Genomic DNA, 17,939 nt, shown 5'->3' with positions numbered 1-17,939 from the left:
TGGGAGAAACGTCAGGAGAGAATGCTTCTGGAACAGGGCCATATAGGCCAACAAAACCCACAACAAGCCAGTGATTTCGGCCATGAAAGCTTTCGAATAATGCCTAGCGTCATGTATATAGGCCTATCCAATGAGCCATACAAGGCAGACAATCCACAATGTATGCTTTGAACTGGATTATCTGAGCCCACATACAGTTCAATGCGGATTTTATACTCTCTCATCCCTCAGCACTGCCTGGCGGAGGGAGGGAGGGAGCGAGGCGGAAGGAGAGAGAGGAGGAGGAGGAGAAGGAGGAGGGAGGTGCCCGGTCTTGTGTTCCTCAGGCCTGGCTGGGAAAGGGAAGCAAAGCCGCGGCTCGGCTGAGGTAAGGAAGGCCTTCGCCAGGAGGAAGGAAGGAAGGAGGGTTCAGCCGCGGCCGCAGGCTCCTTTCCCTCTGCTTTTCCCTCCCCGAAAGGATGCCAAGGGAAGCCTTTGTGAGGCGGGAAAGCGGGGAGGAGGGGAAGAAAGGAAGAATGAATGGGTTGTTGTAGTTTTTCTCGGGCTATATGGTCCTGTTCTAGAAGCATTCTCTCCTGGCGTTTCGCCTGCATCTGTGGCAGGCATCCTCAGAGGTTGTGTGTGCCTTGATTTGTGTTTAGGCGATGCTGCGTTTCAAAAACAGAAAAAACAGGGGAATTCTAGACAGGACACAATCAGGGCCAGCTAACACCTCCCAACAAAGGATTCTCAGAATGCCGTAGATGCATTCTCTCCTGACATTTCGCTTCCATCTATGGCAGGCCTCTTCAGAGGTTGTGTGTACGTTGATTTGTGTTTAGGCAGTGCTGCGTTTCAAAAAAAGCAGGGGAATGCTAAACAGGAAACAATCAGGGCCAGCTAACACCTCCCAAAAAAGGATTCCCCCTCCCAGGCAGGAAGCAGCCAGGCTTCGAAGCTGCAAGGCCATTCAATGCTAATCAGCCTGGCCATTTGCAAAAGTCACACTTATCTCAAACAGGCTACTTTCTCCCACCTTGGACATTATTCTACAGGTATATAAAGCTGCAAGGCCTTTATATTTTTATAGATATTACTGTTTCTTTTATATCACATTTTTAATGTTGAATTGTTTTTATAATTGTTTTTAACTGTACTCTGATCGCTGCTGACTGTGAACCACCTTGAGTCGCCTCTGGCTGAGAAAGGCGGTATACAAATGCAATAAATAAATTAATAAAGGCCATTAAATGCTAAAGAAGGAGACCAATTGCAACATTCACACTTGCCTCCAACAGAGAAGAGTTCTTTGTCCCACCCTGGACATTATTCCACAGGTATGTAAACCTCCCTTGCCTAGTTTCCAACAGACCTCACAACCTCTGAGGATGCCTGCCATAGATGTGGAAGAAACCTCAGGAGAGAAGGCTTCTAGAACATGGTCATATAGCCCAAAAAACCTACAACAACCCAGTGATTCTGGCCACGAAAGCCTTCCACAATACAAAGAATGAATGAATGAACGCAAGCAAGAAAGAGAGCAACTTGGCCCTCTTCTTTAAAAGCAAAAGGAAGTCATTCAGGGAAGGAGGCTCTTGAGCACTGACAACACACTCCTGTTAGAATCATAGAATAATAAATTGATTGCTGTGAGTTTTCCGGGCTGTCTGGCCATGTTCCAGAAGCATTCCCTCCTGACGTTTCTCCCACATCTATGGCAGACATCCTCAGAGGTTGTGAGGTCTGTTGGAAACTAGACATGTGAGATTTATATGCCTGTGGAATAATGTCCAGGGTGAGAGAAGGAACTTGTCTGTTTGAAGCAAGTGTGAATGTTGCAAATGGCCAGCTTGATTAGCATGGAATGGCCTTGCAGCTTCAAAGAATTACCACTGGCTGCTTCCTACCTGGGGTCATTCTTTGTTGGGAGGTGTTAGCTGGCCCTGATTTTTTCCTGTCTGGGTTTCCCCTTTTTTTCTGACTGCTGTTCTTTATGTATTGCCCTGATTTTAGAGTTTTAAATACTGGTAGACAGATTTTGTTTATGTTCATGGTTTCTTCTTTTCTGTTGAAATTGTCCACCGGTTTGTGGATATCAATGGATGTCAGTTGCCCAAACACAAATCAAGGAAAATGAAAGGCACTGCAGACTGTCAACCAGAGAGGTCAACCATATTAGAGCACCTGTTTTATAGATAGATAGATAGATAGAGAGAGAGAGAGAGAGAGAAAGAGAGATAGATAGATAGATAGATAGATAGACAGGAGTGACTTGAAAAACTGCAAGTTGCTTCTCGTGTGAGAGAATTGGCTGTCTGCAAGGGCATTGCCCAGGGGACACCCAGATGTTCTGATGTTTTACCATCCTTGTGGGAGGCTTCTCTTATGTCCCCACATGGGGAGCTGGAGCTGACAGAGGGAGCTCATACGCTCTCTCACTGGATTAGAGTCTCCGACCTGTCGGTCTTCAGTCCTGCCAGCACAAGGGTTTAACCCAATGTGCCACCAGGGAGCACCTGATGAACCAACCTGGACTCAGCATATTATCTGAGAACACAGAAATGCTCGACCACTCTAATAACCACCACGTCAGATTACACAGAGAAGCCATTGAAATCCACAAGTACGTGGACAATTCCAACAGAAAGGAAGAAACCATGGGAATGAACAAAATCTGGATACCAGTATTTAAAAAAACTCTAAAATCAGGACAGTAAATAAAGAACAACACTCAAAAAACAGGGGGATTCCAGACAGGAATCAGTCAGGGCCAGCTAACACCTTCCAACAAAGGATTCTCCCAGGCTTTGAAGCTGTAAGGCTTCGCCTGAGAGTTCTAGTGCCTCACCAAACTACAAACGCCAGGATTCCACAGGATGCAGCCTTGGCAGCTAAAGTGGAATCATAGGGCCATAATTCCACAGTGGGAAAGGGCCTCGGGTTCCCATTGTTTCAATGGATGTGCTTTAGTTTGGAGAAGCAGTTGAATTGATGCTAAACATGGTTAATGGGTTGGTTTACAGCAACAGACTTGGTAACATATAATACGTTTATTTTGGTCATAAACGTTCAGTATACAAATATGAATAGCTCAGACCGAACAGTATGATATAATACAGAGGATTAAAATAAGATAAGAGAAAAGAAGAGACGTGTTTAAATATTTGGAGATAGTGGTCTCTTCCAACTCTCTTATACTATGACTAGCCGCCTCCTGCCAGGTGTTGCTGTGGCCCAGTCTGTGTATATGTGTTTTGTGTGTATATTAGTATATATGTGTGTTTGTGTATATATATATGTGGGTTTGTGTGTGCGTTGTAATGTATTTTATATTTTTTGGCTTTTTAAGTGTCTTCTACTGTGTTTTTCTGTGTTTTTATGAGTGATGGTCACTCATAAAAACTCGATAGATGTATTGTGTTCAAATGTGGTGTCAATTGGTCCAGTGGTTTTTGAGTTATGTTAATCCCACAAACGAACATTACATTTTTATTTATATAGATAAAATTGGAATTCTGGCCTTCTAAAAAAACTGCCCATTTTCTTTTTATGTGACATTAACAATTTGCCATGGACTCCGTTATCAATTGAATGCAGCTTTTCAGAAGGAAAGATACACCAAGCAAATGTTCTGCTTTCATTAATTGAGAAATTAGACGCGCAAATTTGAAATGCTTTGTCAGGAGCACATGATTTCCCTTGCATCCGTCACAGTTGATGGGTTCTGCAGCCTGGATCCAAGGAGTTGGTCTCAGCTCTCACCAAAATGCCTCCGTGCCTTCTAGGGACCACAGGAAACATATTGTACTCCCCTCCCCCAGTATAAACTTCCAGACTTTAGCCTTCAAAATTCACTTTTATTTATGTATTGTTTTTTGTATTTATTTATTTATTTCAGACATTTATATCCCATCCTTCTCACCCCCAGAGGGGGACTCAGTGGGGCTTACAAGATGCCATTAGATGCCAACAACAGTAATAAAAACATACTTAAACATTAATTAAAACATTATCAAAAGTTAGAAAGACCATTCAAAAAAGTAAAAGTCCAGAGTCATAATACAAAATCCATCCATTATTAATCACCTGAATTTGTTTATAATTGTTACTGCTGCGACTGCAACTGGAAAGCTTGGCCCCACAGCCATGATTTAATTTTCTTCCTGAAGGACAGGAGAGAGGGGACTGACCTGATATCATTAGGGAGTGTGTTCCACAGATGGGAGACCACCACTGAGAAGGCCCTGTCCTTCATCCCTGCCAAACATACCTGCAAAGGTGGCAGGATTGAGTGCAGGGCCTCCCCTGATGATCTTAACCCCAAAGTAGATCATAGAGGGAGATACGTTCAGACAGGTAAGCTGGACCAGAATCGTTTAGGGCAGTGGTTCTCAGCCTGTGGATCCCCAGATGTTTTGGCCTTCAACTTCCAGAAATCCTAACAGCTGATAAACTGGCTGGGATTTCTGGGAGTTGTAGGCCAAAACACCCGGGGACCCACAGGTTGAGAACCACTGGTTTAGAGTTTTATAGACTAAAGCCAGCACTTTGAATTGTGCTTGGGAGCAGACCGGCGGCCAGTGGACCTGACGTAATAGGAGGGTGGTATGCTTCCTGTATCCTGCTCCAGTGAGCAATCTGGCTGCCGCCCGTTGGACTAGATTCAGCTTCCAAACAGTCTTCAAAGGCAACCCCACGTACAGCAATCTATCCAGCATATAACAAGAGTGTGAACCACTGTGGCCAAGTCAGACTTCCCAAGGTATGGGCGCAGATGGCACACAAGTTTTAATTGTGCAAAAGCTCCCCTGGCCACTGCCAAGACCTGGGGTTCCAGGCTGAGTGATGAATCCAAGATCACTCCCAAACTGCAAACCTGAGTCTTCAGGGGGAGTGTAACCCCATCCAACACGGGCTGTAACCCTATTCCCTGTTCGGCCTTTCGACTGACCACAAGGACCTCTGTCTTGTCTGGATTCAGTTTCAATTTGTTTGCTCTTATCCAGTCCGACACAACTGCTAATCACTGGTTCAACGTCTGAACAGCCTCCTTAGTGGCAGATGGAAAGGAGTGACAGAGTTGGACATCGTCCCCATATTCCGAAACTCCAGATTATTTCTCCCAATGGCTTCATGTAGATATTAAACAGCAGAGGGGACAGTACTGAACCCTCTGGGACTCCACAGGACAAAGGTTGTGAGGCCAATCAGGTGTCTCTCAATAACACCTTCTGTGACTGACCCTCCAGGAAGGACCAGAGCCACTGCAGAACAGTACCTCCAAGTCCCATACCTGCGAGGCGTCCCAGAAGGATACCGTGGTCAACGGTATTGAAGGCCCTCTGACTACTCAAAACAGCTCCGCCGGACAGTTCTTTGCAGACACAAAATTGGCCGCAAAGAAAGATTTCTGTGTGGCTTCTATTGCCGCAGCATATGTCCTTAGGCGCACAGCTTTTAAAGAAACACCTTAGTTTTGTATAATTAGAATCATAGAGTTGGAACACACCACAAGGTCCAACCAGCCCAACCCCATTCTTCCATGCAGGAAAAGCACAATCAAAGCACCCCTGACAGATGACCATCCAAAGAAGGTGCCTCCAATGGACTCTGAGGCAGAGAGTTCCACTGTTGAACAGCTCTTACAGCCAGGAGATTCTTCCTCGTGTTTAGGTGGAATCTTTTGCATTCGAAGACATTGCTCTGTGTCCTCATCTTCAGAACAGCAAAAAACAAACTTGCTCCCTCTTTAATGGGACATCCTTTCCAATATTTGGGGATCCAAACTCCAATTTTTGTTCTGGTCCCAAGCATTTTGGATACATGATTCACATCCAGTGTTTTTAAAGGAACGTTGTTGCACTGCATAGAATAGTGAAAGACAAGAGAATCCTGCCCGAAAGATTACAATCGGCAATCCTCCCTGTACACAAGTCAGTAAAAGTAGTGGTACTATAATTCAGTATACTGCAGATATTTTAAAAAACAGTATCCATTATTGAAAGGATATTGCACAACATAGACAACTAAATTGCAGCATGCAAGATTGCAGAGTGGAGAAACCAGATTTGCAAAAGTTCTTTGTCTGCAAGTCTTGTTTTAGTAGCCTGTTGGAGGTGCCAGAGGAAGGGCAGAGAGTCCGGAACCTCCTCCAATAGCCCACTGCATTTTTGTGGAGGAGAAGGCGTTCCTCCCTTTGTAACCAGCTAGTTTTCTGTCCTGAGCAATCTATTCCTCCTTTGCTGAACTGTTCACTTGTCTGCATGAGACTGCGCCTCACCTGTGGCTACAAGGCAAGTACAAAGAAGGGATTAACAGGGACAAGGAGCAGAGAAGAGGGAAGACAGAGATTGAAGTGGGACATTTATTATATTGCCTGTTTCATGGGTAGAATCATAAAATAAATAGAATTGGAAGAGACCACAAGGGCCATCTCGTCGAATCCTCTGCCATGCAGGAAAAGCACCATATAGAATCAGAATAACTTTCTTTTTATACTGAATAACAGGTATTAATTTCTTTTAGTACTGATTAAAGTTAACATGGTTAAAACCTCATCAAGGAGACTGTCTGCAAACAAAAAGGGAGACATTGATCTGTGAACAAAAATGGAAAGCTTTGTTGATAGAATGATTGTCATTCTCTATTTGTGTATAGGATGTATGTGTGTGTGCATATGCATTCAAATAGTCTATCAACGTATGGTTACCCCTTGCATTTCATAGGGTTTTCTTAGGAATACTCTAAAGTAGTCTTGCTAATGCCTTCCTCTAGAACAGCAGTTTTAGAGGAACTGAGAGGCCCTGCAATGGTCCCTTGGGTTTCTGCTATTATTATTATTATTATTATTATTATTATTATTATTATTATTACAAAGGCTGGATGGCTATCAGGTGAGAAATGTTTTGGTTTGTGCTTTTCTTGCATGGCAGAAGAAGGTGGGCTGGATGGTCCCTGGGGTTGCTCCTATGACTACTACTACTACAAAGCCTGGGTGGCCATCTGTTGGGGGTGCTTTGGTTGTGCTTTGATTGTGCTTTTCCTGTACGGCAGAAGGGGGTGAGCTGAATGGTCCCCGTGGCTGCTCCTATTACTACTACTACTAAGGCTGGATGGCCATCTGTTGAGGGTGCTTTGATTGTGATTTCGCTGCATGACAGAAGGAGGTTGAATTGGATGGCCCTGGAGGTCTTCCACTGAAATACTGTTAAGTTTATGAAGGTCAAAAAGTTTGTCCTTGCCTGAGATAGATAGATAGATAGATAGATAGATAGATAGATAGATAGGGGCCCGTGGTGTGCAGTGGGTTATACTGCTGAGCTGCTGAACTTGCTGACCAAAAGGTTGGTGGTTCAGATTCATAGAGCAGGGTGAGCTCCCGCTGTTAGGCCCAGCTTCTGCCAACCTGCAAATGTGCGTAAATCAATACGTATTGCCTTGGCAGGAAGGTCATGTCGGCCACATGACCTTGGAGTTGTCTGTGGACAACGCCAGCTCTTTGGCTTAGAAATGGAGATGAGCACCATCTCTCAGAGTTTGACATGACTAAACTTAATGTCAGGGCAAATATTTACCTATATATATATACACACACACACACACACACACACACATAATATTTAATATAATATGTAAACATTTCTTGGGGCTCCGCAAGAAAGTTTGGTTTCAAAAAGGGCTCTGCAGCTGAAAATATTTGAGAAAATGTAGCCTATAACCCCTGGTATTCATTGGTGGTCTTTCATCGAAGTACAACGTGGAGCTGACTCCGTTTAGCATCCAAGATCACACATAATCTACACGTTGACTTCTGTTTATCCGATAATGGTGTTGTGTGACTAATATCATTATAATGGGGATTAAGATTAGGGATTAGTTGAATGACCTGTTGAATTAGTCAGTGAAAAACACCGACTAAAACAGTTGCTCCTTGTTAATCAGGTAATCAGATTATTTAATGTGAACCTCTTCTAGTCAAAGATCTAGAGGAGCTCTAGCAGGGGAATGATGCTCAAATAGACTATCTTGCAAATCACATGCACATTATTCTGAAAACTAGAAAAGATTGTGCAGTTAGGCTTTCCTGTCTCTTTCTTTCCACTGAACCCTTTATCATCCCTGAAAACCCACTTTCAAAGATTGGTGCATTCTCTAGAATAATATGGGAAGGAGGCTGTGAGAGGACCATAGCAGGAAGGGGAAACTAGAGAACCCCAAATGGAGGCTTTGTGCAGATGGAAACACATCTCTTTTCATGCAGGGCATACGATGGATTGGAACCCTTCACATATAAGGAGATTTACCTTGCAATTAACCATTGTGCTGCTACTCTTACCTTGTTTCAAAGTCAAGTAAACAGTAGTTACTATATTATTGCCTGCAATTGTTGTGTTTTCTAAATGGTGACCTATTAGAAAAAATATATTTTTGTTTCCAAATACTTAATTGAGATGACAATGGTATTTTTTCCTCTTTTTCCCTGAAAGGTTCCTTGCTTTAAGAATGCACTAAGTTGTTTATAAGAAGACCCCAGACGTGAACTAAAAATTCCACTATGTCAAAAGAAATTAAGGAACTCCAGAAACGATGGAACTCCATGATGGAAAGTGTTCACAGCAACCCTCACGTGAGTTATGGATTTCTTCATAATTGTTACCATGGTGTGCTTTTCTTCCCTTCTGTCATGGAACTCACCCCCCCCCCCCCCAATCATAACACTTTCAGTTGCTCACAGATGACAAAGAGACCTTGCTCACTCACTATGCCATCTGCACCACTCCTTTTCCAGCTGTCTATCTGGCACTTCAAGATGTTTTTGCAATTTAGGAGTTGTCTTGGGGTTCTCTTCTGGCCATTGAAAAGACACCCAATTGCCCTTAATACAGTTCCTCATGTTGTGGTGGTCCCCAACCATAAAATTATTTCTGTAGCTACTTCATAACTGTAATGTTGCTACTGTTATGAATCGTAATGTAAATATCTGATATGCAGGATATATTTTCATTCACTGGACCAAATTTGGCACAAATACCTGATACACCCAAATTTGGATATTGATGGGGTTGGGGGGTTGATTTTGTCATTTGGGAGTTGTAGTTGCTGGGATTTATAGTTCGTCTACAATCAAAGAGCATTCTGAACTCCCTCAATGATGGAATTGAACCAAACTTAGCACATAGAACTCCGATGACCAACAGAAAATACTAGAAGAGTTTAGTGGGCATTGACCTAGAGTTTTGGAGTTGTAGTTTACCTACATCCAAAGAGCACTGTGGATTCAAACAGTTATGGATCTGTTTCCTAAGACACCTCTCCCCACCCTCGTGACCCTCCCCAGCGGTTCTGATGAGTTGAGAAATGCTGCCCTATATGAAGAGCATGCATGTCAGTGAATAGTCACTAAATATGAAGGTTGATTGTAGGTGAACTATAAATCCCAGCAACTACAACTCCCAAATGACAAATATGAAAATAATTTTATGGTTGGGGGTCACCACAATGTGAGGAATTGTATTAAGCGGTCATGGCATTAGGAAAGTTAAGAATAACTGATTTGTAATGCCTCTCCACTTTCTTACTGCATAGCTATACAGATACTGATTTTGACCAATGCTACACTTAATAGGATAGTCTTGCTGCATTATTAAAGCACCCTGCCATGAGATGATAAGCTTGACCTCCAAGTTACACTTGGTTGTTGTTTTCACCTTCAGTGGAAGCCTGCAAATGATCCCTTCAACTTTAGCTCTTTGTCTCTTCTATTTTATTGGATCTCATCTCTTTTTGTAAACAAAATAACCTTTGCTTTAATACACTTATCAAAGGAATAGGTCTTCAGCGATATGCAGGGTAACATTTGTTATGTTTCCGTCCTTTATGTAGCAAGAAACACTACTCCAGCAGAGAGACCTTCATACTTGAGAAGATCAGTTAGCGTGACTGGATGATTACTGCAACATTCCATGCAGCTGAAAGCTTATTTCAGAAAGAACTCATCTTTCACGTCCTACTAGAACAGGCATGGGCAAACTTGGGCCCTCCAGGTGTTTTGGACTTCAACTCCCACCATTCCTAACAGCCTTAGGTCCTTTCCTTTTCACCTTCAGCTGCTTAAGCGGCTGAGAGGGGAAAGGAAAGGACCCGAGGCTGTTAGGAATTGCCCATGCCTGTACTAGACACTACTGAGATATGCTAACATGGTTAACCTACTATAACCTCAGCAATAACATAATTACATGTGAAAGCAAGTTGTGAAAGCAAGTTGTCCTCGTGGACAACAAGTTAAACATGAACCAACAATGTCATGCAACGGGGGGAAAGGCCATGGGATTTTGGCATGCACAAATAGGAGTCTATTGTCTAGATCCAGGGAAGTCATGCTACCCCTCTATTCTGCCTTGGCCAGACCACACCTGGCCAGACCACCTCCATTTGATGTGGCTGCTGGCTATGAAGGTGGGCTTGGGAAACACTGGGCCAGGAGACATCACTTAACTAAGCAAATGTAACTAGCTGATATATATACAAGTCTAGTGCCTAGCTCCAGGGAAGTCATGCTCCCCCTCTATTCTGCCTTGGTCAGACCACACCTGGAATCACACTGTGTCCCATTCTGGGCACCGCAATTGAAGGAAGATGTTGACAAGCTGGAATGCGTCTAGCAGAGGGTGACTCAAATGATCAAAGATCTGGAGAACAAGTCCTATGAGGAGCAGCTTAAAGAGCTGGGCATGCTTAGCCTGAAGAAGAGAAGGTTGAGAGGAGACATGATGAGGGCCATGGATCAAGAGGTGAGGGGAAGTCATAGGATGAGGGAGCAGGCTTGTTTTCTGCTGCCCTGGAGACTAGGACGCAATGGAGCAATGGCTTCAAACTACAGGAAAGGAGATTCTACCTGAACATGAGGAAGAACCTCTTGACTGTGAGAGTTGTTCAGCAGTGAACACTCTGCCCTGGAGTGTGGTGGAGGTTCCTTGTTTGGTGGCTTTTAAGCAAAGGCGGGATGGCCATCTGTCGGGGGTGCTTTGAATCCGATTTTCCTGCTTCTTGGCCAGGGGTTGGGCTGAATGGCCCATGAGGTCTCTTCCAACCTTATGATTCTATGATTCTAATTTAATTTTCTGTGGAATAACACTCCCGAAATTGAGTACTTTTTTCAAAAGCATCTTTTTTCCCTTTCATTTGCATCCTAGGTTGTTGCCTTTATGAATTCCCGAGTTGGACGATACTTAGATGACCACCCTTTTGTTGCCCTGTCCCTGCTGATCTTCATGGCAGCCTCCGCAATTCCTATCGCCTTCTTTTTGCTTTTTGTTGCTGTCACAGCTGTCACTGCCTGCGTTGGAGTGATTCTAATGGAAGGTATGGCTTGCTTTCCCCCAAATTGGTTTTCTGGTTACTAACAGCATTTCTTTAGTGCGAGACAATGTTTTCGCTTCTTGCCATACTTCTCTGTTACCTTTTTAAAAACCTGCAGGAAAATAGGCTGTCGGTGATCACAACTTTTATCTCCTAAGGCCCAGTCCAACAGCCCAGCACTTGCAATGTTGTGATTACTTCACAAGCCCATTTGTCAATTAATAGAATATCCATTCTTTGTGAGAGTTCTAGCTTGATTCCTCAATTTATCAGAAAATCCTAAAAGTCATTCCTCCTGCCCCTTCAAATCTTTTTCTCACAATAACAACCTTGGCAGTTTCTGGCTGTAGTTTTCAATCTCTATGCACCTTGCCATAAACCTTTACTTACTAATTTTCTTACTTAGGCGATCCCTCGTTGTCTGAGTATGATGGCCTTCCAAGTCTTGTGTCTTGGTGGTGAATATGCAGGTGACTGTAGAGCTCTATTCTTGACCTGCATGTTCTTCCACCGTGAGGACATCGGTTTCCAGGTGGAAGGCAGTCCCAGTCAGGGTTGCCTTGACATGCCTTCCTCTTGGTATATTTCTCCCCTTCGCCCTCCTTTTTGTGCCTCTTCAAATTCCACAACACTGCTGGTCACAGCTGACCTCCAGTTAGAGAGCTCGAGGGCCAGGGCTTCTCAGTTCTCGGTGTCTATGCCACAGTTTTTAATGTTGGCTTTAAGCACATATTTAAATCTCTTTTCCTGTCCACCAACATTCTGTTTTCCAATCTTGAGTTGGGAGTAGAATAACTGTAGAATAACAGTGATCGGGCATTCGGACAACATGGCCAGTTCAGAGTTGATGGCATAGGAACATCGCTTCAATGGTGGTTGTTTTTGCTTCTTCCAATACACTGACATTTCTCTGCCTGTCTTCCCAGGAGATTTGCAGAATTTTTCAGAGGCAGCACTGGTGGAATTGTTCCAGGAGTTGAGTGTGACATCTATAGATAGTCCACGTTTTGCAGGCATATAGCAGGGTTAGAAGGACAGTAGCTTTATAAACAAGCACCTTGTTTATCCCTCCACAATAAACAAATCTAAGCTGATGACAGAATGTGGCATACATCAGAATCTCCAGTATACAAATAGTGGAGCAATATACAGATGGTGATTTTAATAACTGTTTTTAAATTGTGTTTTTTCATGAGTCAGTTTTAATAACAATGTTATTGTATTGTCAGTGTTTTATGTTTATGTTCAAATGTCACTCTATGTTTTACGTTTAATATGGTTAGGTTTTTAATTTATAATTATAAGTCATTATCTAGTTATATGTCTTGGTTTTCACATGTGTGTACAGCATTCAATTTTGCCATTATTATGTTGGTATCTGCTTTAAGTCCACTCAGGGGGAGAAAAGTGGTATATAAATGCAGTAAAAATGCCTATCTTGTCTGGCATAAATCTGCCCACAAAGCAGATAAATATGGCACTGAATGAGACATGTAGAATAAACACAGAATGTCTCATACGTATACCAGTTGGTAGACTCTATAAGTTAGCTGCCATTGCTCCCTCTGATGTGCAACTGAAAGTTTCTGCCAGTTGAGAGAGAAATAAGGTTGAACACTGTGAAAGCCACCCACTGCATGGCTGTCAGTCTCCTCCAGTAGACTTAAATCAAGGAAAAGTTTCATGGGAACCACCAGTCCTCTAAATGTCCCTCCAACAACAGCAAGAATATCCCTGTGGGCAGCAAAATCAGGCTTTTCTAACTGGTCCTCCTCCAGGGGCAAACCAAGAATGGTTAACTTGGAAATCCCTGAACAGACTCAGAAGTGGAGTGGGCAGATCAAAAGATAATCTGGCAAAATGGCACAACCTAGAAGTATCCTCCACCTTGTTTGACTGTGGAGCAGAACAAACAACCCAGCATCTGAATGCTTGCTCACAATGCCCTGCCTCATGCACAGAGGAAGAACTGTTTAAAGCTGCAGACAGTGCATTCGCTGTTGGCCGTTTTTGGTCTAAAACTATTTAGTTGCTTGTGATCCCTTTATTTTATCAGTTTTAAACTTATTTATTTATGCAATGCTTTTGACACAAAATAAATAAATAAACATGCAAATATAGTTAGGAAGCATAACAAGCTCCATAATCCAATTATACAAGGCAGATACAAGAATCTAAAAAGATAAAAGGAAAGCATTGCATGACTCGTGATCCTGACAGTCAATGGGGCAGTGTCTTAAGGCTGTTGCTGGTGCTAATTGATTTCCTTTTTGGACCAAGACCCAAAGCAGCTGACAGCCTTAAAAAACCGAACAATTTCAAAACCTACAAAATCTAAATATTGAAAACCGAACATGTAGAACCAACTGTTTCTTGCTTTTTGTAGGGCTTTTAATCTCGCTGGGAGGTGTCACCCTGTTTTGTGTGCTTGGCGGATTGGGAATGCTGTCCCTTGCAGTGTCTGGGGTACTGAGTGTTTGCTACATGTCTCTTACAACTCTGCTGAATTACTGGCCCGTTCCAAAGTGAGTATTAAGAAATGGGGTGACAATAAATTGATCTTCCCACCTTCTTCAGTAGTGACTGTAATTTCATTAGACCTGCACTATTGTTGTTGTTTTCATCATTCAGATGAGTAGTTCAAATAGAAGTTGCTGGGAAGGGAGGGCATTTAGAAGCCAGGATTAGGTCCAGGTGGATAGACTGTGGACCGGGTTTGCAAGACTTGAGCAGGTCTGATGATTAGGATCTGTCATTCATAGGGTCATCATAAATCAAAGGTATCCCAACAGCAACTAATAACAATATTTATACAGGAAGTAAACTACAACTCCCACTATGGTGAGTCAGTCCCTTCAAACCCCTCCAGTAGATTGAGTTAGTCATTAACTGTGTCCCAAGGTTGGTCCAGGTCCATCATCGGTGCAGGACACAGTTTCTCTGGTTCTGGGTGAACTAGAACTCCCAGAAAGGAAGGTCAGTTCCCCACAAGCCCCTCTCCAATAATCAAATTACAGCATATCAGGTATGTGTACCAAATTTGGTCCAGCTCCTTCAGTGTTTGGGTTCACAGTGTCCTCTGGATGTAGGTGAACTACAACTCTCCCAAATCAAGGTGAATTTTCCCCAAAGACCTCCAGTGTTTTTGCTGATAATGGGGGCTCTGTGTGCCAAGTTTCGTCCAATTCCATCTTTGGTGGAATTCAGAGTGCAGGTGAACAATAAATCCCAGTACTTACAACTCCAAAATGTCCAGGCCAATCCCCCTCAAAACCCACGAGTATTCAAATATGGGCAAATCAGGTATGCATGACAAGTTTGGTCCAGAGCCAACATGGTTTAGATTCATAGTACACTCTAGATATAGGTGAACTACAACTCCTATAAATCCCTCCAAAGACCTCCAGTATTTTTTGTTGGTCACGGGGGTTCTGTGTGCCAAATTAGTTCCAGGTCCATCGTTGGTGGAGTTCAGGGTGCTCTTAGATTGCAGGTGAACTATACATCCCAGGACCGACAACTCCTATAAATCAAGATGAATTCTCCCCAAAACTCTCTATATGTTCAGTTGCTGATCAATTCCTCTGTTTGCTGTGTGACATAGAAAAGAATAGGAAAGAGTTATGGGAGAGGCAGTGGGTGGGGTCATGCAAATTCCACACCAATGGAGAAAGTCAGAAACACTGGGATGGTGGAGAAAAACACTGGGATGGTGGAGAAAAAACAAAATCTAGGATGAAATTGTCCCTGTCTGAAAGCTTTTACTTGGGTGGTGGGCAGTGTGGTGTTTGTGGAGGGCATTGGCAGGGCTCTTGGACATGTTTACAGCACTCTATAGCCTGCAATGTCATTGGAGGAAGGACCATTGGTCTCCTGAATAGTGGGAGCTATAGCTGTTTGTGGAGCTGTCTGTGTAAGTGGACATCCCAGCCACATACACACATACATATTTTCACTTTTATTTTGTGTATAGATTATTGCAGCAGCATTTCTTCATTTAATCTCTTGTTATGCTCTCAAAGCAGAGGAGACCCTGGGGTTTAATTATCTAGTAAACACTACATCTGCCAAACCACAAGCCGGCAATCTCTTAACAGTCCATTTTTGTATCGGTCCTTTGCACTAGAATAATGTGACGTTGGTTCAAATGTACCCTAACCTCTTTCAGGAAACTCTTTTGTGTTTCGCCCATAAGAACATTTATGCCAAGACAATCAATAGGGTCTTGACAACCATTCTGATGCAGTTGAAACCTAAGGCAAATTTATGCCTAACATGCCATGTGTAAGAATTAAAAAATAATAATAGTACTGCTAAAATGCCATTATTACCCATCGCTTCAAGCCAAAATACATAAGCTGCTTTGGAAAAGCTTTGAGAAGCTCTGTGGACTGTGATACCTGAGAGAAATAGGCTGTAATGAGGAGTCTTTTGGAAAGTCTGGGTAATAGGCATGCTAACCTAACATGACTTGGATTTTTGTGTGCCGTAAAATCAGAAATCTTTTCTTTTTTGCCTGTCTTGCAGCAGCCTGTCAAAAAAAGAAATCACGAACGGAAGCGCTTTCTTACCAAGCAGTCCTCCTGACTTAGACCAAGATGCAGCTAATAAGAAGAGTGAATAAATTGAAGCTTGGAGTCTGTTCTTGGAAAACACCCAGAGCATTGTTACATTTTCAAAACATTTAGAATGGTAAAGGCTTGGTTTAGCGCTTATAGGAACCGGAGGGCGATTTTTCCCTCCTGGCAATGTTTATAATGACTGGACCCTCGTTAAAAGTGTGAGTAACTCTTATCCATTTAGGGTACATCCATGTCTGCTGGTTTTACAGCTTGTTAAACTTGAGAGTTGGAAAGTCTTATACCTGGCAGGAATTAAAACTCAATTGTTCAGGTAACCATACTTTTCCAATTGTGGAAACTTAAATCCAAGCCTTAAGTTTTCTTATATTGTAACAGAAAATGGAGCTTTTAACATACAATAAGTAGAAAAAAGACTGCCTCTTTTATGAATGTGGACCTTTTTAAAAAAATAGCTTAAGCACTTTTGTTCTGTGTTTTAAATTATTCAGAAATGATAAGCCTAACTTTTTTTTCTTTTTGTGGTATTGTGAGTTTGTGAGCTCTGCAAAATACTAACTGGTTCAATATTGTGCCTTATTTTATCTGTGTGAATACATATATTTTGTGCCAGGTGTTTCAACACCATCAAAACATTTTTTTAAATAATAACATTATTATATTATTGCCTTGCTTCAACTTATAATGTTGTTGTCAGATAATTAAAAAAGCTTCTGGCTTATCAACTCGCTTCTGACTCATTCAATCAATAAATAGATGATTCTTTAATGTGTTGTTGAAGCCTTTCATGGTCAGATTCACTGGGTTGCTGTGTGTTTTCCAGATTGTAGGGCCATATTCCAGAAGCATTCTCTCCTGACATTTCACCCACATCTATGGTAGGATCCTCCCAGGTAGGAAGCAGCCAGGATTTGAAGCTGCAAGGTGGCCAGTTGCAACATTCACATTTGCCTCCAACAGAGAATTCTTTATCCCACCCTGGACATTTATACAGATATATAAACCCCACTTGCCTAGTTTCCAACAGACCTCTCAACCTCTAATTATGCCTGCCATAGATGTGGGTGAAATGTCAGGAGAGAATGCTTCTAGAACATGGCCATACAGCCCTGGAAAACCCACAGCAATCCAATGATTATTTTAAAGTTTGGTTTGTAGCATCACACTTGATGTGAGAGAGTGTCTGTGAGAGGCAGCGGTATGTTTGTGTTGGTAATCTGAGCTCCACCTATCTATGTGAGAGATCACCTGCTTCCACAGAAGGCAGTATACCCACCGAAAGGGCTGAGGAATGTAGCCTTCCAGATGTTTTTGGCCTACACATCCCAGCAGCCCAAACAGATCCAGAAAATGGTGAAGAATTGTAGGGACTGCAGTCCAGATATTTCTAAAGAGCCACAACTCTTCACTCAGATCACACAAACTGCTAGAATGGATGTTTGTTACAGTTTGACAATACTTGCAGATGAGCAGAAGATACTCCTTTCTATATTCCAAAAAGAGCAATACCAGTAGAAGGAATACAAAACTTGAACTTTACTAGGTTCTTGTGGGTTTTTTCGGGCTATAGGGCCATGTTCTAGAGGCATTTCTCCTGACGTTTTGCCTGCATCTATGGCAAGCATCCTCAGAGGTAGTGAGGTCTGTTGGAATTAGGACAATGGGTTTATATATCTGTGGAATGGCTGGGGTGGGGCAAAGAGCTCTTCTCTGCTGGAGCTAGATGTGAATGTTTCAGCTGACCACCTTCATTAGCATTTGAAGGCCTGGCTGAGCCTGGGAAAATCTTTTGTTGAGAGGTGTTAAGATGTGCCTGGTTGTTTCCTCTCTGCTGTTTTGCTGTTGTAATTTTAGAGTTTTTAGAGTAATTCCAACAGACCTCACTACCTCTGAGGATGCTTGCCATAGATGCAGGCAAAACGTCAGGAGAAATGCCTCTAGAACATGGCCCTATAGCCCGAAAAAACCCACAAGAACCTAGTGATTCCAGCCATGAAAGCCTTCGACAATACATTAAACTTT

The 17,939-nt window shown here is 42.7% G+C and overlaps 1 protein-coding gene across 3 annotated transcripts; it reads left to right on the top strand.

Annotated features, from left to right (window-relative positions):
• Positions 1–285: 285 nt before the first annotated feature.
• On the top strand, positions 286–16,557 carry LOC132782000 (lipid droplet assembly factor 1). Of its 3 annotated transcripts, none has more exons than XM_060786627.2 (5): positions 286–367; positions 8,466–8,605; positions 11,172–11,340; positions 13,724–13,862; positions 15,868–16,557. In XM_060786627.2, exons 2-5 carry the CDS (start codon positions 8,534–8,536, stop codon positions 15,959–15,961), a joined length of 474 nt encoding a protein of 157 aa, XP_060642610.2. In that variant the 5' UTR covers positions 286–367; positions 8,466–8,533; the 3' UTR covers positions 15,962–16,557. The 3 variants fall into 3 exon arrangements, with proteins under 3 accessions (XP_060642610.2, XP_060642608.2, XP_060642609.2); XM_060786625.2 differs by having other exon boundaries at positions 15,865–16,557; XM_060786626.2 differs by lacking the exon at positions 286–367 and adding an exon at positions 6,100–6,272 and having other exon boundaries at positions 15,865–16,557.
• Positions 16,558–17,939: the final 1,382 nt, after the last annotated feature.

The sequence above is a fragment of the Anolis sagrei genome, chromosome X (assembly GCF_037176765.1).
Source record: "Anolis sagrei isolate rAnoSag1 chromosome X, rAnoSag1.mat, whole genome shotgun sequence".
Taxonomy (NCBI): Eukaryota; Metazoa; Chordata; class Lepidosauria; order Squamata; family Dactyloidae; genus Anolis; species Anolis sagrei.
This window is presented reverse-complemented; position numbering and strand designations above follow the sequence as displayed.